General features: G+C 31.8%; 3 protein-coding genes and 7 non-coding genes across 10 annotated transcripts; 2 read left to right on the forward strand and 8 right to left on the reverse strand.

The window, feature by feature from the left end:
• Window positions 1-6,200: 6,200 nt before the first annotated feature.
• On the forward strand, window positions 6,201-11,773 carry LOC105770703 (nifU-like protein 4, mitochondrial). Its single transcript, XM_012592021.2, has 6 exons — window positions 6,201-6,496; window positions 6,605-6,766; window positions 8,467-8,642; window positions 10,373-10,476; window positions 10,592-10,703; window positions 11,459-11,773. Exons 1-6 carry the CDS (start codon window positions 6,286-6,288, stop codon window positions 11,525-11,527), a joined length of 834 nt encoding a protein of 277 aa, XP_012447475.1. The 5' UTR covers window positions 6,201-6,285; the 3' UTR covers window positions 11,528-11,773.
• A 701-nt stretch (window positions 11,774-12,474) lies between these two features.
• Window positions 12,475-12,548, reverse strand: TRNAI-AAU (transfer RNA isoleucine (anticodon AAU)). Its single transcript has one exon. It is a non-coding gene; the product is annotated as a tRNA-Ile (tRNA).
• An 88-nt stretch (window positions 12,549-12,636) lies between these two features.
• TRNAI-AAU (transfer RNA isoleucine (anticodon AAU)) lies at window positions 12,637-12,710 on the reverse strand. The gene has a single exon. It is a non-coding gene; the product is annotated as a tRNA-Ile (tRNA).
• Window positions 12,711-12,798: 88 nt separating this feature from the next.
• TRNAI-AAU (transfer RNA isoleucine (anticodon AAU)) lies at window positions 12,799-12,872 on the reverse strand. The gene has a single exon. It is a non-coding gene; the product is annotated as a tRNA-Ile (tRNA).
• A 93-nt stretch (window positions 12,873-12,965) lies between these two features.
• TRNAI-AAU (transfer RNA isoleucine (anticodon AAU)) lies at window positions 12,966-13,039 on the reverse strand. Its single transcript has one exon. It is a non-coding gene; the product is annotated as a tRNA-Ile (tRNA).
• Window positions 13,040-13,132: 93 nt separating this feature from the next.
• On the reverse strand, window positions 13,133-13,206 carry TRNAI-AAU (transfer RNA isoleucine (anticodon AAU)). Its single transcript has one exon. It is a non-coding gene; the product is annotated as a tRNA-Ile (tRNA).
• A 93-nt stretch (window positions 13,207-13,299) lies between these two features.
• TRNAI-AAU (transfer RNA isoleucine (anticodon AAU)) lies at window positions 13,300-13,377 on the reverse strand. Its single transcript has one exon. It is a non-coding gene; the product is annotated as a tRNA-Ile (tRNA).
• Window positions 13,378-13,468: 91 nt separating this feature from the next.
• Window positions 13,469-13,542, reverse strand: TRNAI-AAU (transfer RNA isoleucine (anticodon AAU)). Its single transcript has one exon. It is a non-coding gene; the product is annotated as a tRNA-Ile (tRNA).
• Window positions 13,543-13,643: 101 nt separating this feature from the next.
• Window positions 13,644-18,812, forward strand: LOC105770702 (ribonuclease H2 subunit A). The gene is made up of 8 exons (XM_012592019.2): window positions 13,644-13,888; window positions 14,007-14,078; window positions 14,603-14,726; window positions 14,817-14,904; window positions 17,232-17,369; window positions 17,453-17,540; window positions 17,638-17,758; window positions 18,446-18,812. Exons 1-8 carry the CDS (start codon window positions 13,804-13,806, stop codon window positions 18,621-18,623), a joined length of 894 nt encoding a protein of 297 aa, XP_012447473.1. The 5' UTR covers window positions 13,644-13,803; the 3' UTR covers window positions 18,624-18,812.
• Window positions 18,813-19,930: 1,118 nt separating this feature from the next.
• LOC105770704 (uncharacterized) lies at window positions 19,931-22,893 on the reverse strand. Its single transcript, XM_012592022.2, has 5 exons — window positions 22,560-22,893; window positions 22,326-22,460; window positions 21,251-21,355; window positions 20,611-20,715; window positions 19,931-20,286 (listed from the first exon to the last, which is right to left on the reverse strand). The coding sequence occupies exons 1-5, from the start codon at window positions 22,704-22,706 to the stop codon at window positions 20,122-20,124; spliced, it is 657 nt and encodes a 218-aa protein (XP_012447476.1). The 5' UTR covers window positions 22,707-22,893; the 3' UTR covers window positions 19,931-20,121.
• Between the last annotated feature and the right edge of the window lie 349 nt (window positions 22,894-23,242).

Below are 23,242 nucleotides of genomic sequence, written 5' to 3' on the forward strand. Positions count from 1 at the left end.
AATTTGAATCGTGGATCACACCATTGGTTCAGTAATAAATTAGTGTTGATATCAAAGTTATTGACGTGAGTTTGTTTTTCTTCATTTATAATTATTCACTTGTATACAAAACTTGAAGTTAAGCTGTCACTGCAATTATTAGCCTTGGGACTCTCATTAAGGAGTTTGAGAACCATTGCAAACACATGTTTAGGAAGAGAAACAAGTGTGCAATACTCTTACTATATGCTTTCAAATCCTCATTTAAGGACTCTACTTTTGGTTTCTTTTATTTTGGTTAAATTTTGTTATTATTCTTTATACTTAGTAAAATTTATGGATTTAATCCTTACACTTTTATTTAATTATTTTCAGTCATTGTGTTTTTCAAATTTTAAAATTTAAGTCATCACTTGAACAATAATTTGTTAAATTTATTAAGCAAAGTTTGCTATTTCCAAAATTTGATCGCTAAACATTTTGTCATATGTGTAATGTTATGTTAACTTATTATTTCCACATATTACTAACTAAAAATCTAATTAATAAATTAATGACTATCATTTGCATTAAAATTGAAGAGTACAGGGCAATGGACTAAATTTATAACGTGTGAATAGTACAAGACTAGTAATTAAAATTAACTCATTCTTCAAGACTAAAATTTCAAAAATTTAAAAGTGCAAGAGCTAAAATTGATCAAATAAAAATATAAAAACTAAATCCACAACTTTTACAAAATACAAGAAATAATGGCAGAATTTAAGCTTTCATCTTTTATTTTCTTATATAAATCTATACTAGAATTGAATGTTTAAATCCCTTTTATTATCATATTGTTTTGTTTTTAAGTAATAAATGTTTGTTTGTTTTAAAGATAAAAAGGGGTTGGGCTCATGTCTACATCCTTTCTCTTAACCTAAATTAAACTACTTAATTAAAAGTTTTGTTATCCCAAATCAATATCAAATTCAAAACAAACATAACTATTATGATTTGAAAACTAAACATTTTCCTATCTCCAGTTGTAATTAATCTTTTCGTGAATTCTTCATCTATCATTGATTTTCTCCCTAAAATATCTCTTAATTTATTTATGTAATTCTTGGTACAGTGGTGAATCCAAGGGTTGACAGGTCCAGTCTTTCTAAAATGAAAGATTTTCTATTTAAAATTTTTTATAATTTATAAAATTTTAAAATTGTAATGGTAGAATTACACTTGATCATTCAAAAATGATAAATTTTTAATTTAATTCTTTAAATTTTATTAAAATAATAAAATTATATTTTTATTATCATAAAAATATATAATTTAATAGTGATTCCTAAAAAAAAGTTTTGTTCACCTCTGACTTGTGCAATCAATTGTTGGTCACCAACAGTTATGTTATACAAATAGCAACTTGGAAATAGGAGATTAGGTGAGTTCTTTTTAAGATAAGATGAGATGTTGAATTGCGTAGCCTATATTCAGTTCACTCATTAGGATACGAATATACCTAAGGTAGCTTAATACAAGCTAATTTATAATTGGTTAAATTCTTCTATTAGTCTCTGTACTTTATAAATGTTATGGATTTAGTCCATGTACTTTAATTTGATATATTTTAGTTCCTATACTTTTTGAATTGGTCAATTTTAGTCCCTGTACTTTTTGAATTTTGAAGTTTTAAAGTATTGACCCAAACAGTGGATGTTAAATCTGTTTGGTTAAGTTCAATTACTACTTACTAGTCATGTATTGTGCGCACAGTTATAGATTTAGTCATTATTCTCTAATTACATCATTCTAAGTCCTTATATTTTTGAATTTTAAAATTATGATATTGATGCAAAAGACCATTGTTAATCCATTAATTAAATTTTAATGAGTAATATAAGGAAATAACAAATTGACATGGTATTACACATATTATAATATGTTTCCACTTCATATTTAGGAAATAGCAAAACTTAATTGAATGATTTTAACAATTCTAGTTTGGTGAGGACTGGAATTTTAAAACTTAAAAATATAGGGACTAAAATGACCAAATTAAAGTACAATGACTAAATCTACATTTTTGGTGAAGTACAAGGACTAATAGAAGAATTTAACCTATTTAATTCAATAGCAATAGAAGTGGTTGGATGTGATTAATATTTAGTCACGTGTTATTATTATTTTCATTTGATTATTACATCAATTTATCCACAATTTCGATCAGTTATTTTAAATTCATAAAATTTTATTTATGCTTACAATCCATCACAAATAATAATAATAATAATAATAATAATAATACAATTTCCTTAGCACACAAGAAAAAAATCTATAATGTAATCATACCGCTTTTCTTTATCCTTTCAACTTTGAATTATTTTTTGTTTCTTAACCCTTTTTAGTTGCTTTAATATCTATTGTGATCCTTGTATCATAATGAAATTCCCTCTTTGGCCACATTGGTCCTTCTACTTTCATTCCATCTATCATGCTAGCCCCTAACTATATTCGTTAAAAAAGTTCCATGCAGAGCTATAAATGAATAGAGTGTTCGATGAACAATTTATGAACAATTCGATTTTTGTTCGTTTATTTTCGTTTATTTTAAGGCATGTATCTTAAACAAATCGAACACAAATAAAGCTTGTTCAGCTCAGTTACGTTCATGAATAAATTCGTTTATGTTTGTTTAAACTCATTTAATAAATCATTTAAAGCTCATTTATTATTCAATTATTTGTTTGTGTGCTTATTTTATTTATAATATAATTATTAATCCTTGTATTTGATTATTTTATATCAAAAATTTAGGCTCAATTTGTTTCACTTGCAAATGACTTTGAAAAATAATTTCTGGAAAATTATTTATTTTTATGGAAAATTTAATATTTTGGTGTTTGGATGAATCATGTAAAATATTTTCATTGTTTGGTAGATTTCATATAAATATTTCATAAAAGTTGTTTTCAATGAAACAAACATACATTTGAGATTTTTTATTGTTTAATTGAATTTATTTTTATCTATAATTTTATATTTTACATTGTTTTTACATATATTAAAAATATTATGTTAAATTCAGGTTCATTACAATGTTATTTTTAATTACATGACTACCAAGTGAGTATTTTTATTTAAAATGTGACATCAACAAAATTGACAAGAAAATTTAACGATGTCAATAATTGGACTAGATTTTCAAATTTAAAAAGTAAAGGGACTAAATTCTTAAAAATAAAAGTACAATGACTAAATTGCAAATCTATGAAGTGTACATAGACTTATGACATATTTTAACATTTACACTACAAGACATTTATTATTAATATATTTATAATTGTAATAAATATTTATTATTAAAATATTAATATTGAATATTTTCAATAATACGTGAATAATATTATTTAAAAATATTGTTTTAAAATTTATTATTAAAATAAAATTGAAATATTAAACAATTTATTATAATAAATTATATTTATTATATGAATAAATATAAACAATTAAATATGTATGTTTAATAATATTGAAAATATAATATTTTAATAATTTTAAATATTTTAAAAATAAAATAAAATTTATTATCAATATAATAATATTAAGCTTGAATTAAATTAATTTTTATATAAAATAAAATTATTTATAGATGAACTCTTTTTCGGAAAATGACTTATGTTTTTCAAAAGGGTAAGTCATTTTACAAGAAAAATGGCTTATTTTACATTGACTTGTAAGTCATTTGCTGCTAACCAAACTATTTTCAGTGAAACAAACACAAAAAAAATGCATAAAACATTTTCCGTAAAACTTTTTACATGTAATCAAACGGACCCTAAGATATATGTTTATGTTTTATTTGCTTGTTTATTATCCATGAACATTATTTATTCATGAACATGTTCCTCGACGTAATATTTGTGAGCAATGTCATCGGAATCTCATCAAAAGTTGTTGGAATTTGACAAACTATAAAGCTAACCCAAATAAAATAGACGAGTTTTAAGAAAAATAGATTAAAACATAAAGATTTCAAAAAATCTAAACCAAAACTCACCTTAATTGCTAAAATTCAAGATTGATTTAAACTTCCTCTTCTTTAGGGTTAGCTTTTCCCAAAATTCCAAAATGGATAAACTATCAAAATAGTCACTTTTATTTTGTCTCAGGTTACATTTTAGTCACTTATGTTTGAAATGTTATGTTTTAGTCACTTACGTTATCGTGTTGTAACATTTTAGTCACTGAGTCGTTAATTACCTTTAACCATGTAACGATAAGTTAACGTGGCACGTTAAATCATCTTTTCAAATGAAAATTTTAGGTTAAATTCTAATTTTGAGCAATTTATTTTTTTTTCTTTTATGTTCTTTTAACTTTCATTTTTTTCCATTCTTTTATGTTTCTCCCTTTGTTATTCTCCCTTCTTCATTTCTTTTACGTAGTTTTTCTATGCTTTACATTTGTTAAAACTAGTCCACAAGCTCGCCTCACTCAAAAAAATTAAATTGTTCCAAAAAAAAGTATAGGGACTAGTGTAATTATGAATAAACCTTAAAACTATGGCTTGGTCTCATTATCAAATATGGATTCAGGAGTATGATTATCTGTAGGAAGATTCTAGCACCCCTAAAATGCCTATTTGAATACACTATGGAACGTTTGGTTTGTTGAATCTTAGATTACATTCTGCAAAAGGATTACGAGAATGTAAGATTGCAAGTGAGATGTGAGATTACCTTGTTTGGTTCATTTAATTAAAATGTAAGATTCAGATATTTGGTTAACTGAATATAAGAAAACCTAAAAGCAAATTTTACTATATTGTCTTTGTTATAAAATATGGACCCATTAATCGAATAATTAATTAGCTATTAAGAGAATGCTAAAGAACAAGTTAGTTCGCCAAATTAATATAATCCTAATAATTGAAAAGAATAACCTAAAATCCTGTAAAGAAAAAAAGAATTTGGTTGAAAGCAATGACTTTAGTGAAATTTTCTATCGAAACAATAATTTAAATCACAAACAATAAAATAAACAAGCTTCAAACTTCAATCTATAGCAATGATATTAGATTAATCGGATAAGCATTAGTAATTGTTATTGACAAAATAAATTAAACTCATAACAAAAAGAAATCTGGGATTTAAAAGTTAATTGAACTTACGAACAATGCAACACAAAGGAAGAGATGACAATGATGGCTATTATACAAGAGCTCTAATTTCTACTTATCTCTCTATATTCTCCTTAATTAATTAAATAAAGATTCATAACAATTGAAACAACATTTATATAAAACAAAAACGAATGTTAACAACATGAAACCTTAATTTTAAAAAATCTACAACAATTAACAAATATGAAGTCTACAACAGATATCGAAAAAAAACTTTCAATGCTATAAACCACAGAATAATATGAAGATATAACTAGAAGTTGAAAAACTAACTGGAGAGAAAATGAATATACAGGAGAGACATAGAGTTAAAATTGGGAAGAGAGGTTACGAATTTTGATTTTTCAAATTTATGAGAGGAAAAGAGAAAAAAGAAAGGAAATATTTTTATTTGCGTGTTAAAATATAATATAATTTTATCTTAAAATTTATATTTTATTATAATATAAGATTAAAAATGATGAGAATGTTAAAATCCAAATACAAGAGACAGTAATTTCATACTCGGCCAACTAAACTTGGTTATTAGTAGACCTGTTCATGGGTCGGGCCACCCGGCCCAGCTCGAAGGCCCACCCGAAATGTGAAAGGATTTAGGCAAAATATAAGCTTGAAAAATGGGCTTGGACAAAAAAAAGCCCGTTTAAAAAAAGGGCAGGGCCTCGGGTAAGACATATTTGGTTTGGGCCCGGCCCGACCCGAATTCACTAAAGGAAAAAAATCTATTTTTTTGTTTTTTAATATTATTTTCTTATTATTTTCTCTCTATTTTGCTACCATTTTACTATTATGTTATTATTGTTTGGATATTGTATAAAACTTATTTTATTATATTTAAAATTATATAGAAAATAATATATAAATTAATATAGGCGGAACAGGTTAGACTCGAGTTTTAATATTTTTATCTGGGTCGGGCTTAAACAAAATTTTAAGCCTATTTTTCGGGTTAAGACCGAGCCTAAAAAACGGGCCTAAATTTTTAGTTGAGCCCGACCCGACCTGGCCCATGCACAGCTCTAGATATTAGAATTAAAATTAGAATACTTTTGAACCCGACCCGGCCATTATCAGGTCTCGAATTCTCAACTTGATAGCCGAAGGCGCCTTTCGAATTTTACTTGAGAAAGAGGGTAGTTTCCATGAAAGGAGTGGGAAGATTGATTAGTCGAGCTCTATCTCATCGGCAAACATGCCGATCGGTCGCCCCTTCCGAGTTAATTTCTCGTCGCCTCATGTTCTCTTCCTCAAGAACGCCGTCCTTGCTGGCGGTCGGAAACCCAAGCTCCGTCCTTGCCTCCAATTCTGAGTTTTTAGCATCTTTGCCATCTCTCAAGTGGAACCATTTTATAGGTTCATCTGTTTGTTTTGTCTTTGCTTATTGTCCTTTTTGCCTTTGGGGTCGAATTTGTTTCTCAGTAATCTGATGGGTTTTTTCACTTTTTTATTTTCGGGTTGCAGGGCAAAGGAGAAGCATGTTTATTCAAACTCAATCAACACCCAATCCTTCTTCTTTGATGTTTTATCCAGGGAAAGCGGTGATGGAAGTCGGGAGTGCTGATTTCCCAAATGCCCGTTCTGCAATGAATTCACCATTGGCCAAGGCCTTGTATGGAATTGACGGTAAGAAGCTTACCCTGTCAAGTTGCAGTTGAATGAGAGGGAGAGTGAGGATCTTAGACTGCAAGAACTAATCTATTGTACCGCTATATATGTCATGTTGTCTGAGTAGAAATGAAACTATGGCTATTATATTACGGATTATGGGATGAGAGAGGGCTACCTCTCATTGTGTGACGCAATTTCATATAGTACCAAAATATCGAAAAGGAATGGAAAGGGCCAAGGTGAACTGGCTTCTGGTCAATCAGGTTTTAAATCTTACAACGATGTCACAGTTGGTGAACTAATAAAGCTTCCCGAGATCATTTGGTTAAGCTTGATTATCTTGAAAGTAAAACCTGGGTTGGTTTTTATTTTGGGATTTTGAGCTCTATTTCTCTTATTCATCTGTTTATACATTATTTGTAAGAATCATATTAAATAGAAATGCATGATGGATTTAGGATTGCTAGCTGCTTTTAAACTAGATTAAATTGCTCAAAATCAGCTCTCTAGAATACTAAGCTATGTGATCTTCAGTTTGACTTGATGGTTGTTGAGTCGAATTTGAATGTTGCATGTAGTTAGTAAGAGTGACTAGCTTACACCTTTGTAATCTAGACTAACTTTCAAGTGATTATACCCAGATGAAGTTTTAAGGGTAAAAATGATAGTTGTTCTCCTGATGGTTTTGAGCGTAGAATTGCTAGCTTATGCTTCATTAGCTTGCATTTCATATGTTTATTCTTCCTTTCTTAATGTTTAACTCTTAAGGTTCAAATTGAAATGTAAATGAATGTTTTAAGATTGGAGGGGGATGAATGGCAAGAACATACATATTGTGAATGGTTAATTTTCCAATCAAAAGTAAATATATTATAAATTATTTGGAAAAGGAATGACCTGGCTATTTTCTTCTCAATTTAGTTCCATTACTGGACTTCGAAAAAGAAAAGAATGAGTTACTAAGCATCATATAGAGGGATTTGCCTGTTTGTGGAAAGAGAGCTTTTAGAAACATTTGGCTTTTTGGTGTTCCCTGTCTTTAGTTGAATTGTACTCTAGTCTTGAGTTGAAGATTTTGATCGAGTCTGTTCATGTTTATTGGGATTTTCAGGTTGCTGTGAATCTGGTTTAATCCTGTTGTGCCTATTTTTCCTCTTCCAGTTATAGTACTTTAGTTCTGTTCTTTTGATGTTTTCTTTAACCATTTTGGAGGTTGTCATCGGTGTAGAAAGAACCACAGGAAAAGTCGCAGGCTTTGTGAGTAATAACTATAATGTATAGGTCACGTAGGTTTGATTTATGATAGAGCATGTGATCAGAAAAGTTGTGAAGAAGAATGCTAGTCTTCTTTGAAAGATGTTTTGAATAGCTGCATGATTCTTTTTTGTTGCCCAACCATTGTAAAATGTTTTAAAGGAGTATCATATAACGGTGTATTGCAGGAAAGTGGGGATATCTTAATAGAAACAAAATTGATTCATTTCTGTTGGCTTCCATCACAACAAAATTTCTGAACCATTTCTTTTGTTTAATTAATTGATTAAGGTATTACTTGAAATGAAATTAGAAATTAAAAGTTGGATGAAGATGCTACTATTTTTTATCTGTCATGTTTCAAACTCTATCAAAGTGTTTTTGCAATTACTTGAATTGAATATTCAATTATATTTTGATTGGTGAATGGATGAATTTAATCTCGTTTCCTTGAAATGCAGGTATCACTCGAGTTTTCTTTGGATCTGATTTTATCACTGTAACAAAATCTGATGATGCTTCTTGGGATCTCCTCAAGCCAGAAATTTTTGCTGCTATTATGGACTTTTATTCCTCCGGACAACCATTGTTTCTAGACTCAAAAACTGCATCATCCATGGACACTGCTATCCATGAGGTAATTTTTCTAATTTCAGTTTTTCCTATGTTTTGAAGAGTTTAAATCTATTTGTTGGCTGTGGCTGTTTGATGTGGTCTGCCATAACTTCTTGCTTTTCTCACCTTCTATCTGATTTTTTTAAGATGGGCGGTTTCTTTGAAACTTTGTGCTGTGCTATCATGTTTTCAAAGCTTTGAAGAAGGCACAGATTGAATGAAATAGGCATTTGCTTTTCAGCTTGAGCTTATCTTGTGTCTAAAATTTATGTCATAGCCAATGAAAGAAGTTTCAAATTGCACTATTTAGGCATGATCCTTCTGCAATTGCTGCAAAACCATTCTCTCTCCTTTCATATGTTTTATAGGTTTTTGTAGGACTGAGCAAAAGTCAGTTGGATTGACTAAAACACTGAACTGGAGCCTAGTTACTTAATTTTCTTCAGTTTGGTTTAAAAAATAGAAAACACAAAATGACCAAATAAAACACTGAAACAGACCCTAGATGGCTCATTTGCTTTGGTTTGGTCGTTTTGGGTAGAGGTTGGTTTGTTAAGTCGGGTTAAATAGGTTTATTTGGTTATTTTTCTTTTCTATTTTTAAAACCAAACTGACCAAACAAACCACCACCTAATAAAAAAAAATTGTATATCTTATTTATGTTCTTAAACCCAACCCATTAATGGAATTGTTGTGCTACCCATATCCAACCGGACCAACACATAATCATACAACTGCTACACCATATTCAACCCAAACCTAATTAGTACCTAAAACAGAAAAAAAACCCGTCTATAGTCCCTTCTATCTTCTTTCTTTTCTCTTTCTGTTCCAAACTCTGCCTAGCTGTCTTTGCCTCTTCATGCCCTCACCTTCAGTCCCTCTTTGGCCAGTGCATCGACTTCACAGCCTCAACCTCACTCATTCCTTCACGCCTTCTGCCTCATTTGCCCACTGGCCTGCTTCTCATATTGCGATACTTTATATGCCTCTGCATTTCTAAATGTTCGTTGTCTTATTTATGGCCATTTTTTGTATCTGTGTTCTCTGGAATCTGGATATTCCTACTTGGCTTAAGAGTGTCAAGTTATAGATACTTGTAAAATTACAAAAGACAGCAATTAAGAGCTTTCTTATGTTCCTGATTTAAAAAAAAAAGAAAAAAAGAAACCTAGACAAGTCTTTCTTGGTAGAGTTGTTCTGTTTGGTTAGTTTCTGTTGCCCTTGTTCTGTCTCTCACTGCATACTCCCAAAGATTTTCTAGCAGCTCTCTCAAAGTTGCAAATAGACAAAACTGAACAGATCAAACCATTTGATTTTGGTTTGGTTATTTCGTTCCTTAGATTGATTTCGGTCAGTTTGGTTAATCATGAATATTTGGTCGTTTCGTTCGGTTTTGCATTTTTTTAATCCAAATAAACCAAAATGACCAGATACTCTCCCCTATTTGGTGTTTTATTCTCATATGTATCTTTAATCTTAGAATAAGCTAGTGGGAGAACAAAAGAAGAATTATATTTGAAGATGAAAGGAAGTGAAAATGTACTAGTGTGGAAGGAAAAAATATGGAAGAGTAATATCAGTTATCGAACATTGTTTGACTGGGAAATAAAATAGATGTGTTTATCTTCTCTACTTGTGGAGAATATCACTCCTTACTTGCTTCGTCAGTATCTTTTTTTTATCAGAAACACTACCTCAGAATTATGAAGGTCTGTGAACCAATCATGTAAATGCTACTGCATGATGCAGGATGACTCTGAAACAGTTGCAATGATCAAAGAATTGTTGGAGACTCGAATTCGACCAGCAGTACAAGATGATGGTGGGGATATTGAATATCGGGGATTTGATCCGTAAACTTCCTTTTATCCTTATTTGTTTTAAATTATTTTCTGATATCTACGCATTCTTTGTTTTTTCTCTTTTTTGTACTATCATTGATTGAACGTGTCCTGTTCACATTTGTAGAGACATAGGAATAGTGAAATTGAAAATGCAAGGAGCATGCAGTGGCTGCCCCAGTTCATCCGTCACTTTGAAATCCGGCATTGAAAATATGCTAATGCATTATGTTCCTGAGGTAATATCTAATGACCGTCCTTATACTTTATTCAGAATTTATTTGGTACGAATATGGATGGAGAGAATAGCATAATTCACCCATATTTAAAAAGGGGAGTGATTGGTTTGAATTTGTTTGTGTTTAATACACACTGAATCATGGAAATAGAAAAGGATAAATATTCGGGTAGTGCATGCTAATGTTAATATGATCAAAATTTTAAAAATGATTGGATAATAAGTTTTATAGGTCAAATTAACCTTGTTTGTGCCATATCACTGTCTAGCTGTATCTGTTGTAGGCAGATTCCTATCAGAATGCAGCCATAGTGTTGGTGAATAGCGGGTCTACTGTTTTTGGTTGTGCTCAAAATTTGAATAATGACGGTTTCGCTGATGTCTATGCATATCATGGCAGCATCTTTGTCATATATCTGATATTCTGTTATCTTTTAGTTAGTGAAACTTTGTTCTGAGGGATTCAGTCGTCACAATCTGTTAACAAGTATGCGTGTGCTCTATTTTGACTTAAATAATCGTGCAGACAATTGACTTTGTCTCTCATTCCATTCTTGAATTTCAAAGCATACACTGTTCTAGGACGTAAAAGTGTATATTATTGCTTTACTAGCTTATTCTATTGATTTCGAGCAAGTCATTTTCCCCAAAGATAGCCACATGTAGCTTGCTTGTTAATTTGTCAGGGAATTATCGAGTAGATCTAGAACTCAGCATCCTTTCTAACTGGTTTCCTTACGGACTATCCTGATACAGGTAAAGGGCGTCGAGCAAGAATTTGATGCTGAAGATGAGGATGCTGCATTAGCTGGTAAGTTGGAATAGTTCAAAGCTTAATCATCTCCTTTTACTCTGCCCATAGGGTAATCGGATGAAATAACGAGTTCAAGGACTACTGGCGGCTCTCCTGTGTAGGATTAACATATTATTATATGTTGGTAGAGAATCATGTCCATTCCTTGATTTAGTTGCTGTAACATGTATTCAAGAGCAAGGCCGATGCTAATAACTATACATGCATTGTACTACTTAAGAGTATATGAAATGATTTAAATGATCTTTTCTCGTGAATTTCGGGATTTTGTTCCCAGTTGAGATGATCATTAAGTTGATCCTAGAACACGAATTTAATCCTGTTAGTTCATATAGTTACCTTTAAAGGATAATGTCCAATAAGTTTGTAGTTCAAGTCTTTTTCTGGCTTCATTTTACCAGAAAACATGGACAGTTGTGTTGGAAATAAAAAATTACAAGTTCCAACCATGACGAAATATAATGAAATATTAAAATAATTTTTTATTAAATAATAATTTGAGTTTAACTGAATTTATAAAAACTTTATCCAAAACTTAGAGAGTGATATTAACATTATTAGAAAAAAAATTAAATGTTTAACGGGCTATCGATTTTATAATACCGATCACTTGAAATAAATAGTATAGTAGCTACTCAAAATAAAGTTAATTAATAGCAAATTTAAGAGGAAAAATTTAAATAAATTCGTACTCTTTTTCTTAATGAAAAATAATTTATACTCTCCTATTTAGATATTTCATTTTCTGACTCTTAACTAGCAAGAGATGAAATAAATGTTATAAATAGAAATTTATTAATAATTTTCAATCTTTTTGTTGTGCAGAAAGATTTTCGTGCTTTATATTTCCAAAAGGGTAAATATTAAAACTGGAAATAACAAAAATGGAATGTTAAAATTAGACAGGACTTGCAGGAGCCTGGAATCTTTAAATAGGGCAAACGACAACGTTACGATTTGGCCCATGCAGGTCTCGAACCTGCGACCTTCGCGTTATTAGCACGACGCTCTAACCAGCTGAGCTAATAGGCCGTTGATATTCTAACCTAAATTCTGTTCTACTAAATACTAACATGTTGCGGTGTTCCAAAAAACAAAAAATAAAGGAAAAAGCCACTAATGGCCCATGCAGGTCTCGAACCTGCGACCTTCGCGTTATTAGCACGACGCTCTAACCAGCTGAGCTAATAGGCCGTTGATATTCTAACCTAAATTCTGTTCTGCTAAATACTAACATGTTGCGGTGTTCCAAAAAACAAAAAATAAAGGAAAAAGCCACTAATGGCCCATGCAGGTCTCGAACCTGCGACCTTCGCGTTATTAGCACGACGCTCTAACCAGCTGAGCTAATAGGCCGCTGATATTCCCGCTAAAATTCTATTTTAATAAATACTGTAACAGGTTGACGTTTTCCAAAAAACAAAAAATAAAGCAAAAAAAAGCCATTAATGGCCCATGCAGGTCTCGAACCTGCGACCTTCGCGTTATTAGCACGACGCTCTAACCAGCTGAGCTAATAGGCCGTCGATACTGCTGTTTAAATTTTGTTTAAATAAATACTGTAACAGGTTGACGTTTTCCAAAAAACAAAAAATAAAGACAAAAAAAGCCATTAATGGCCCATGCAGGTCTCGAACCTGCGACCTTCGCGTTATTAGCACAACGCTCTAACCAGCTGAGCTAATAGGCCGTCGATACTGCTGCTTAAATTTTGTTGAAATAAATACTGTAACAGGTTGCCGTTTTCCAAAAAACAAAAAATAAAGAAAAAAAAGCCATTAAATGGCCCATGCAGGTCTCGAACCGACCTGCGACCTTCGCGTTATTAGCACGACGCTCTAACCAGCTGAGCTAATAGGCCGTTGATACTCCCGCTTAAATTTTGTTTTAATAAATACTATAACAGGTTTCCGTTTTCCAAAAAACAAAAAATAAAGAAAAAATACCATTAATGGCCCATGCAGGTTTCGAACCTGTGACCTTCGCGTTATTAGCACGACGCTCTAACCAGCTGAGCTAATAGGCCGTTGTGTACCCTTGTAAAGTTTTTTATATATAGCCTAGTATTTGTTTACTAAAAAGTTCCCTGCTGGATTTGTTTTACTAAAGGAAACAATTCTGTGACAGCGCAGAGAAGCAAACCAGATCCCTACGATTTCTGGCGGGAAAATTGTGAAAATTATTATAGTAACAAAAAACTGAGGAAGTCTTTAAATTTCAGTAATAGCTAAAGCAGCCATGGCGTTTGAGTGATTCAGTTTATTTTTTGTAGAATACAAATAGAGAAATGGGATCCGAAACTTCTCTCCCCAAGTGGGCATCTACTCCTTGCATTATGGGCATTGATGAAGCCGGGCGTGGCCCTGTTTTAGGTTTCAATCTCTCCCTTTTCTTCCTTTTCTTCGATTTCATTTGATTTTCCCCAGTTTTTACCATCTCACTTTACCCATGTTTCGTCCATCAATTTTCTTTCGGTTTTGTTTGTTTCAGGACCCATGGTATATGGTTGCCTTTACTGTGCTCGCTCTTATCAGAAAACTCTTGCTACCTTGAATTTTGCTGGTTCGGAATATATTTTCCTTTTTTTTTCTTTTTAATCCCTTTTTTAGATTAATTTTGTCTCAAAATTTAAACCTTTATATGATGATATATTATGCGGCTATGTACTTGAAATGCATACTGTAGAATGTGAAATTCAATTGTTTTGGTTGGTGTAAGCATATAAAATTTAGTGAAGATAAGAGCTTCTTTGAGGAAATTAGCACTTGAGTATGGAAATTTTGGTCTGATTTTCTTTCAAAAGCTTTTTTCGCAGTAAAAAAATCCTAATTTAATTGATAGGTGGTTTTGATGAAAGGATTGTCTTTGTTTCTTCGTTTCAAGCTATAAAGCTTCTAATTTGTTAATTTCATGTAAACAAAATTGCAATTTGGAAAGAAGTTGTGGTTTTGATAAAAGGATTGTCCTCCTTTCTTCATCTCATGCTATAAGGCGTCTACTTTGTTAACTTCATGGAAAAGTTACTTGTAAATTTAAAAGAAGTTGTATAGTTTCATGAGTTTTATGGCATCCTTTTGTGTTTATAGATTCAAAGACTCTAAAGGAAGAGAAGAGGGAAGAATTGTTTGAGAATTTAAAAGCTGATGAGTCGATAGGGTGGTCTGTTGATGTTATAGATCCAAGGGAGCTCTCAGCTAAAATGCTAAAGAAGTCAGTTATTCAAATTGTAATATCTTTTAGCTTTTGCTTTGTGTATTTTTCTTTTCTCTTACAAGATTTCACACGTTTGATCATCAATAGGAATAAGGTGAACCTGAATGAGATATCACATGATTCTGCAATCGGTCTCATCAATAGGGTATTGAATATGGGAATTCTTCTAACTGAGGTACAACTCCTTTTAACCTTTCTAAAATGAGCTGGCTGTTGATTGCATCTGTTAGTTTAATATGAATTTTACATGTATTTTTGGTGCTTCACAAGCAAAACAAAATAAAGTAAATGACATGTTATTGTTATGAGATATTACATTGTTCGAATAGTTGTTTGCTTTTCAATGCTGTAAGGTAATATCAATTTTCAGTTGGAATGGATGTCAGAATATTTTTGGATGATTATATACAAGGAAAGTTAGGCAGAAATACTGACTCTACTGCGTAACAAGTCATAAAACTCTAATTGTTTTTAGTTGTGGCAGATATTGCTTGAATATTCTGATCAATCTAAAGGTATAACGAGGTTAATGAAAGAAAATGGGGGACTGGTAATAGGATTTTATTCCTAGGGTTTGAATGCTCAGGTGGTAAATATTGCTTGAATATTCTGATTTACTCCTAGAGTGTCAGTGCACAAGCAGTTAAAAATAGTTAGTTTACCATGCAATAATTAACATCTTTAAACCTTTGTTCTTTCATGCATCCAAGTACAGCATAAGCCATACCTCAAGCAATGGATGCATGCTTCTCAGTTCTCACCCAAGATTCAAAACAATCATTGACCTAATTCGTCAAACATTTGGAGATATAAATGATTGAAGCAGAACATTACTGTATAGAGCTAGAACTGAAACCATTTTGGAAAGAATATTGACTTGTTTTAAACATGCCTAGCTATTTTATTTGCTGAAAAGCCTTGTAACGCAATTTCAAATTTCAGTAAGCTACAACAAAAATAAGTTGTTTCAGATTAGGTCATACCTAAAATGTACAAGAAATTTTACAAAATGCAAACTTGGCACCATTACCGTATCAACAGTAAATTTATATTCATGAACTTGGTATAACATACAAGCATGGATATGAAAAAGGGAACAATTGCAACCTAGCTATCTAAGCTGCAATATTGAAAGAGAAACAATTTAGTAAGCTATAACGATCAATAAGGAAGCTAGTGATAATGTTTAATTAAATATGCCCAGATAAGCATGAATGGAAGCAAGCCAAACTAAGGTATTTTCAGCACACTAACAAGACAAACAAAAGAGCTTTAAGGATATCATTTCAGGCAGTTAAGAACAGATGTCAAAATTAATGATTCAGATACTGAAAGTACACTATGACAATTGTAGATTTTACAGCACTGAAAATGTATTAAAATAGAATTAGCATAACATTCTTATTAATAAGAACAGAGATGGATATTTTCTTAGCAAATTGTTTTGAATCCTGTTTTGGATGTCATATAATGATCTAGCTAGTCAAAAGATCTAAACGTTCATTATTTCTCTTCAAAGTAACATAGTGGAACTTAAACTCACGTGGATGCATGTAAACTGGTCAAACTCCTATAATAAGCGACTATTAGTTGCTCAAAATCAAAACACCATTTTCTAAAGTCCCCAGAAGTGAACTGGATGGGTCAAAGCTCCTTAAAACGTATTGTAGAATGATGAGATTCTGCACTAATTTGATAGAAATCAGGAAATCTCAACAAAACTGTCTAGAAACATCTGATGTACTAAATTAAGCTATTATAGCCAATTAACATTAGATTGAGGAACATACTAGCCTCCATGATTGGCAATAGGTTGAGATGTTTGAATGCTGGAAACATGCTATTTTGCGCTGAAAATTTGTATTTCAGCCCAAAGAGGCCAATAGCAGTCTCTTCCGCAAAATCAAATTAAACAGTGTGATAATGTCAAGCAAAATTCAAAAATAAATGTTGAATCAAATATCGCCTAGAATTCACAATGACTGCCATTATTAGATACAGTGGAATCTAATTAGAACAAAGGGTGTCTAAGCTTGAATTGGATTGAAGGCAGGCATTAATAAAACCCAAGGATTGTTAAGTAGAATTAGCCACTTGTCTAACTAAAGCGAAATAAAAAAAATCTTCCAGATTTCTGATTCTCTCAGCTGCACAAGAGGTGTGCATCCCTTATTTTCTCTCCATTCAGCTGCTGTCATTGCGATTTGGAGAAATTTGGAGATTACCCTTAAAAGTCTATTAATCACAAACTTATTTTCAACTTATTTTCAGTCATCATGTGTTAAGTGAAGTGGAAATATTGTTATGACACTATGTCTAGGAGAGGATGGAAAACCCTTGCTTAGGTAGCAAAGGCAAAAGACAGTATCGGATGTTCTTCCAAATTTAGTTTCCTTTTAAAAATTAATGTTAGGCAAGATTTGAAGATCTAGCTGCACTGTTTTGTTTAAAGGTTTTTTGGGGAATCCTAAAAAAGGGAACATTTTCATGTCCCTGTTTCAGGTTTACCTTGATACAGTTGGAGATGCTGACAAGTATAGAATCAAACTGTCTGAAAGATTTCCATCCATCAAATTTGTTGTTGCAAAGAAGGCTGATAGTCTTTATCCAGTTGTGAGTGGGGCAAGCATAGTGGCTAAGGTCAGTTCCCTTTTCCAAGTCGTCACCTTCGGCTCATCTTGAACTGCTTTCATTTTTATTTTATTTTTTATTTAACTATGCAGGTAACCAGAGACAGAGCCTTGCGAGAATGGGTGCTGGAGGAAACTTCTGAAAACATGCATGGGAGTTTTGGTTCTGGATATCCAGGAGGTTGAAAGTGCTTGACATTATCTTATTTCATCTTTTTCTTTTTCCTAATAGAGAAGGTTAACTAAACACTCAATCTTGTTATCTTTGATTCGTCTAGATCCTGAAACAAAGGCTTGGCTGGCACATCATAAACACTCAGTCTTTGGATTCCCAACACTAGTCCGCTTCAGTTGGGGTACATGCACTTCATATTACAAGGATATGGTTGAAGTGTTATGGTATTTGCTCAAACACTCAAATTCTATTTACTTTTTAACACTTCCACATAATTGTGCATGGCCCTTTCTTCACAATGTTTATGAAGTCTTAAGTGTTCTTGTGCTTTAATCAAGGAAATTCCATGATTTATTGTTCATTAGAAAGAAGAAAAAGCATAAATGACAATCCTCTGGTTAGTATAAAAGTAAAGACATTATTACCTTGATATGCCTTTAGAATTATGTATTCTCTATGTTTAGGGATAGGTCTACAAATGGGCTGAACTGACTGGTGTAATGCTTAGAATAGATGATTGACCTTTATTTGAGTTTGGTTGAATTCTGCAAAGACGGTTTTACCTTAGCTGCTAAGCTGAATTAATTTTTTTCATATTGCATTAAGCTTTAGCTATTGTAAAAGTTGATCATTTAGCAGAGATGTAGAAATGAATTTGGTTTGCTTTATACAAGGTTTAAAAAAACTTGACCGGAGGTCAATCTGGTAAGACCTCGATCATCAGTCTAATTAGTTCAACCATATGAACCAGCCGGTTTAATTTAAAAAATTCTAGTAGTAAGTAAATAACTTTATTTTTAAGTAAGTGCTAGATATATTAAATCATTGATAAAAATACATATTTGGCTTAATGGTATGGTCTTTAATATAAAATAAAGAAGGTTTGAATTGCATCCTATTCTATATGTTAGGGAATCTGATAAGGTGGATGAAGATGTTGGTTATGGCAGCAGTGGGAAGCAATTGAAATTAAGTAATGTTGGTTTCGGCAAGGCGGCGAAGCGGAAAATTGAAGAAATAGAATCAAGTGGTAAAGGGAGATGTAAGTTCTTCCATTCTCGTAAGCTTGAGCAACTCACTCATTTCTAGGAATGCACTTTGATTCCATGACTTGGTTTCTTGGTTGAATCCTTTGATTTACTTTATGATTTATTATATATAAATTTCTAGATGGAACTCCTTGGCCATGCATCTTATTCTTGATTATGCAATATATATTCCTAATTAAGATTGTAGAACATTTAACTTTGCCGTACTGTATTGTTTCTTTTGTTATTATTATGGTGTGCTGGATAGAAAAAGTGAAAATGGTGGAAATAGAATATATATATATAGAGAGAGAGAGAGAGAGAGAGAGAGTAAAATTAAAAGAAAAAAACTATATATGTTTCAAGCATCATAAGTTAAAATAAAAAGAAAAATAAAACTTTAACATGTTTAATTTTTAAGTATATAATAGTTGCTCATACTCTCTTTTTGTTATCTAGATTTTCTTTTGCAAATAAAAGTGAAAATAATATTTTGTATTTTATTTTTCCATCAAATACATTCAAGTTTCTTTTTACATTCTATCTCTCTCTATAGGGATAAATCTTAAAATTTTACATAAATTTTAGTTTAATGTGTAATTGTATACATGAATTTTAATTTGGTGTAATTATATACATGAAACTTTGATTGTGGTTCAACTGTATGCATGAAACTTTAATTTTGATTTAATCATATACATTTAAATAAATATTTCAATTTATTTTTATATTGGATAAATACAATTATTTCTGAATGTAATATATAAACATAAAATGATATTACATCAATAATTGTGTTAATAACTTGTGAGAATTTGATTAAATTAAAATTTTATGTATAAAATTACATAAAATCAAATTTCATGTATAATTTTGAGATTTATCTCTATATAATAAATTTTCACATTATATAATTATACAAGTTTAGATACAGATGTAACATAAAGTTTTATGCATGACTATTTATTTGGTGTATTAATAATGAAGTTTTTAATTTCATATTGGGGTTAATAAATCATTAAGTTTTCTTAATTCATATGTTTTTTTTAAAAAAAAAATCGATATAGCTTTGTTTGTGAAATTGGACTGTAAGTGCACTAAATAATAATAAGATGATGAAAGTGGTGAAGAGTGAACGTAGAAGTTTTATACGCGTAAATTTGTTGAATCGAATAAATCCCGATAACAATAGCCGTGATCCAAATAAACTCAGCTTGAATTCAAAATGATTTTACCCAAAAATTGATTCTAACAATTAATCTTTTTAAGGATGTCTACTTAAAAAGTGCAGATATAAAAGTTGTTATTTTGATGAATTTGGAGACGTTAAATATTCGTCTCGCGCGCACGTTTAGTTCGGTATTGTGATTTAGTTAAAAAATTGAAATTATTACTCTTTTTTGGTAAAACAAAGAGTTGGAACAGATGGTAAATAGCATAATCAGACAACAAAGGTCAATAATCATCCAACATTTGATTCCTCAAGCTAATTCGAAAAGAAGACGGTTCCTCAAGCTTGAAAGCTCTTTTCAGTCAACCTCCTATTTCCTCTTGTCCGTTTATTTACCTCGGATTTTAACTTTAAGCGTCCAATTATACCTTCCTTCTGGGAGCGGTATGGATTTTGGCATCCGCAATTGCACATCAAACAGTCCAAATGTTTCCAAAGGTGTTGGAAGGTGCAGATTTTCAGGATCAATTTGAACGCAAAGCTGCCTTGCAACCTGAAATGGAATAAAAGGAGGAGATTAATCGAGTGCGTAAATGGAAATAACGAAATCATAACATTCCAAGTCCACATCTTAAACGTTTTATGATTAAGCTATGTCACTTGGACTTGAAGCGAGTGTTTGACATGGGTTTATTCAATTTGCTCCAAGTTTACTCACATATTTGGAGGATATAACCATGTACATATCTAAATACGCGTTGAACATAAATACTTCAGAAAAATAAGAGTCCGAATAACATAGCATATAACACAAGGAGATTGTCTATTGTAGTGACGTGAGAGAAACTATTACTATCAATAAATATCATGGCCATACCTCAGCAACAATTTCTTCTTTTGTCACAGGTGAGCGCAATTCAATTGGGTCATCTTTGGTCGATCGGGCACGAAACTTTTCAACATTGATAGATCTCCTCAATACCTATAAAATGCAATACAAGTTACACACTCGTACCACAAAGAGCCTGACATAAATACAATTACTGTTTTCAAGCTTCAACAAACTTTTGAAAAAGATTCACCAATAACAAGTTGAATCAATTATGACTAGTCTAGTGGCAACTTGTTGTATGTAGGTTCAAGTGTTGGCATGCTATCTAGGGTTTGAACCTTGTGAAACCCCATCCTCCTCCCACTTAGAATGTAATGTAAGCTTTGCTTGTACCAAAAAAGAATTTAAACAAGTCTTAATTTAAAATTTTAACACCATTGTTATCCCACATATGCCTAGTTCCACTATTGTTAGCCTAACCATAGAAGAGGCAGGTCCAATGTTTCAGTCCCACACACCTTGACCTTGTTTCCCCAAACCCTTTAAAAACACACACATACAAACATTGTTGAGAGGCTGTTTTTTGTGTATTTCCATGTGTTGGGAGGAAGGCAGATAAAGTATCAGACATTTAAACCAGAAAAAAACATTTACGAAATTAAGGGCTTCATAGATGGGAACTAACCAGCCGGCCATTAAGTAGACGATATGCAGCCTTTTCATATACTTTGCTCTTATCTTCGACATTCTTTGTAACTACTTGAACCTCTTCTTCCTTGGGTTGATAAATCTGATGAGGAAGTATACCACTGGTAAGTTATCATTTAACTGAAAATGAAAAGCACAATATCCCACATATCAGAAGTGACTCCACCAAATAAAGACTTTCAAAACAGTAACTTAATTTGACAAAACTACATAAGCAGAATGTGCATCTGAAATAAGGAATGGATTTTTACTTCATCAATATCTAATATCCATACGCAACATATGAATCCTCAATAAGAGTGAGAGAGTGAGAGAGAACGCAAGATTTAATATAATTGCAGTTGGAGACATGTTTCCTCCTTAAGGATGAAATAGCAGATAATACATGTCTAAGAAAAGGCATTACTTATATCATAACAAGCAAAATCTAACCAAAAACCAACAGCAATATGAAAACACTGTTACTCAGACTCTTCATTTTCCTAAAAAACCTGTGTCAGACACATTCGGATATAAATATGTGTATGATCTTCTAAATATACAGAAAACTTAGAAAAAACAAGTATACTTGTGTCGAACACTTAATTGTATCTAGCACTCACCCCCTATGTTAGATGGACTATTCATTTCCCTAATATATTTTTGTCTGATACATATACAGACATAGTATAGAGATATACTCCTCCAAATACAAGAAAAAAACCTTAAAAGCAACATATACTCATATCGGTCACATTCACATATCCAAATCCACTCCCAAGTCCAGCCAACATAGCTTACCCCATAATCCGAGCAACAAACTGAAAACGTTCTACCTTTATGTCAAGCTTGTTTTTCCTTGAACGTGTCATGACAAAAGGTTCATGAGAGACTTAGGTAATGCATACAGATGTGTGTGTTTAAGGGAAAACAAATTGATGCATATTTGTTTGTAAATTAACAATACGATTATGATTAATATCAACTGAAAAAGTTTTTTTTATAAACAAACAGCATTGCAAGAACACATGTTTCAAGCATCAAACACAAACTAAAAGAGAGAAGAAAGCGACCTTACGCTGCTCCTTAATGAGATAAGCGAACTTATCAATATTAGGAACAGCAAGCAATTTCGGCATCAGATGATTGCGAAAATAACCAGGAGCGACTTTGACAGTCTCACCAGCTTTGCCAAGTTTCTCAATGCTCTAAAAAATGGAAGCAAAAGCAAACGTGAATGATATTTTGCAATCTGAAACAACAAAAAATTGAGAAAAGAAAAAGATTATTGGATCGAAATGACTCACCGTCGTAAGAATCACATCCAACTTTCTGTATCTAATTCCTTGACAAGCATAGAACAGAGGTTGCATCAAACGATCATGGCTTTGCTGGACATTCGTTTCTTTGATAATTTGCCGAAGGGCATGTCTTCCATACTGGATATAAGCCATTAATTTCCTAACTTCAAGTACCTGATTTGGCGGAGGGGCGGGAAAATGGATCGCCGGCTAACGGCGAGCGGGAAAATGGATCGCACGGCGAGGTGGGAAACTCAGATGGGTTTAGGGTTTTTCGAGTGGACTGAAAAAGCTAAAAGCCTAAAAGGCTAAAACTACTGCATCTGTTCTTCTCGTACTCCTTTGGGCTTATATATTTAAAAACCCTCAAATTATAATGACTTATTGAAAGCCCTTGTAGTATTTTTGTGCCTAAATAAGCCCTTATATATTAATAAATTTCATCTCATCAAAAAATCCCAATAATTAGAGATAAAGGCTTTTATGAGTATAGATTACGGAAAAGGGGCTTATTTAGGTACAAAAATACTATGAGGGCTTATTTAAATAAGTTACTATTGTTTGAGGGCTTTTTTAATAGTTAAGCTCTTTTTTTTTCATTTTGTTTTAAATCACCCTATTTGAAACGACGTTGTTTAGAGTTACTAACATCTCAAATTCTTGTCTTTTGGGTAAATTCTGCATTTGGT

Source organism: Gossypium raimondii, chromosome 5 (genome assembly GCF_025698545.1).
Source record: "Gossypium raimondii isolate GPD5lz chromosome 5, ASM2569854v1, whole genome shotgun sequence".
Taxonomy (NCBI): domain Eukaryota; kingdom Viridiplantae; phylum Streptophyta; class Magnoliopsida; order Malvales; family Malvaceae; genus Gossypium; species Gossypium raimondii.

Coding starts and splice junctions, on each gene's coding strand:
- LOC105770702 (XM_012592019.2), top strand. CDS start 13,804: ATGGGATCCGAAACTTCTCTCCCCAAGTGGGCATCTACTCCTTGCATT. Junction 14,905..17,231: donor TGGGAATTCTTCTAACTGAG/GTACAACTCCTT, acceptor TCCCTGTTTCAG/GTTTACCTTGATACAGTTGG. Junction 17,370..17,452: donor GGGCAAGCATAGTGGCTAAG/GTCAGTTCCCTT, acceptor TTAACTATGCAG/GTAACCAGAGACAGAGCCTT.
- LOC105770704 (XM_012592022.2), bottom strand. CDS start 22,706: ATGGCTTATATCCAGTATGGAAGACATGCCCTTCGGCAAATTATCAAA. Junction 20,716..21,250: donor GTCTACTTAATGGCCGGCTG/GTTAGTTCCCAT, acceptor TGCATTTTATAG/GTATTGAGGAGATCTATCAA. Junction 20,287..20,610: donor AAGAAGAAATTGTTGCTGAG/GTATGGCCATGA, acceptor ATTCCATTTCAG/GTTGCAAGGCAGCTTTGCGT.
- LOC105770703 (XM_012592021.2), top strand. CDS start 6,286: ATGAAAGGAGTGGGAAGATTGATTAGTCGAGCTCTATCTCATCGGCAA. Junction 6,497..6,604: donor CAAGTGGAACCATTTTATAG/GTTCATCTGTTT, acceptor TTCGGGTTGCAG/GGCAAAGGAGAAGCATGTTT. Junction 10,477..10,591: donor GAATATCGGGGATTTGATCC/GTAAACTTCCTT, acceptor TCACATTTGTAG/AGACATAGGAATAGTGAAAT.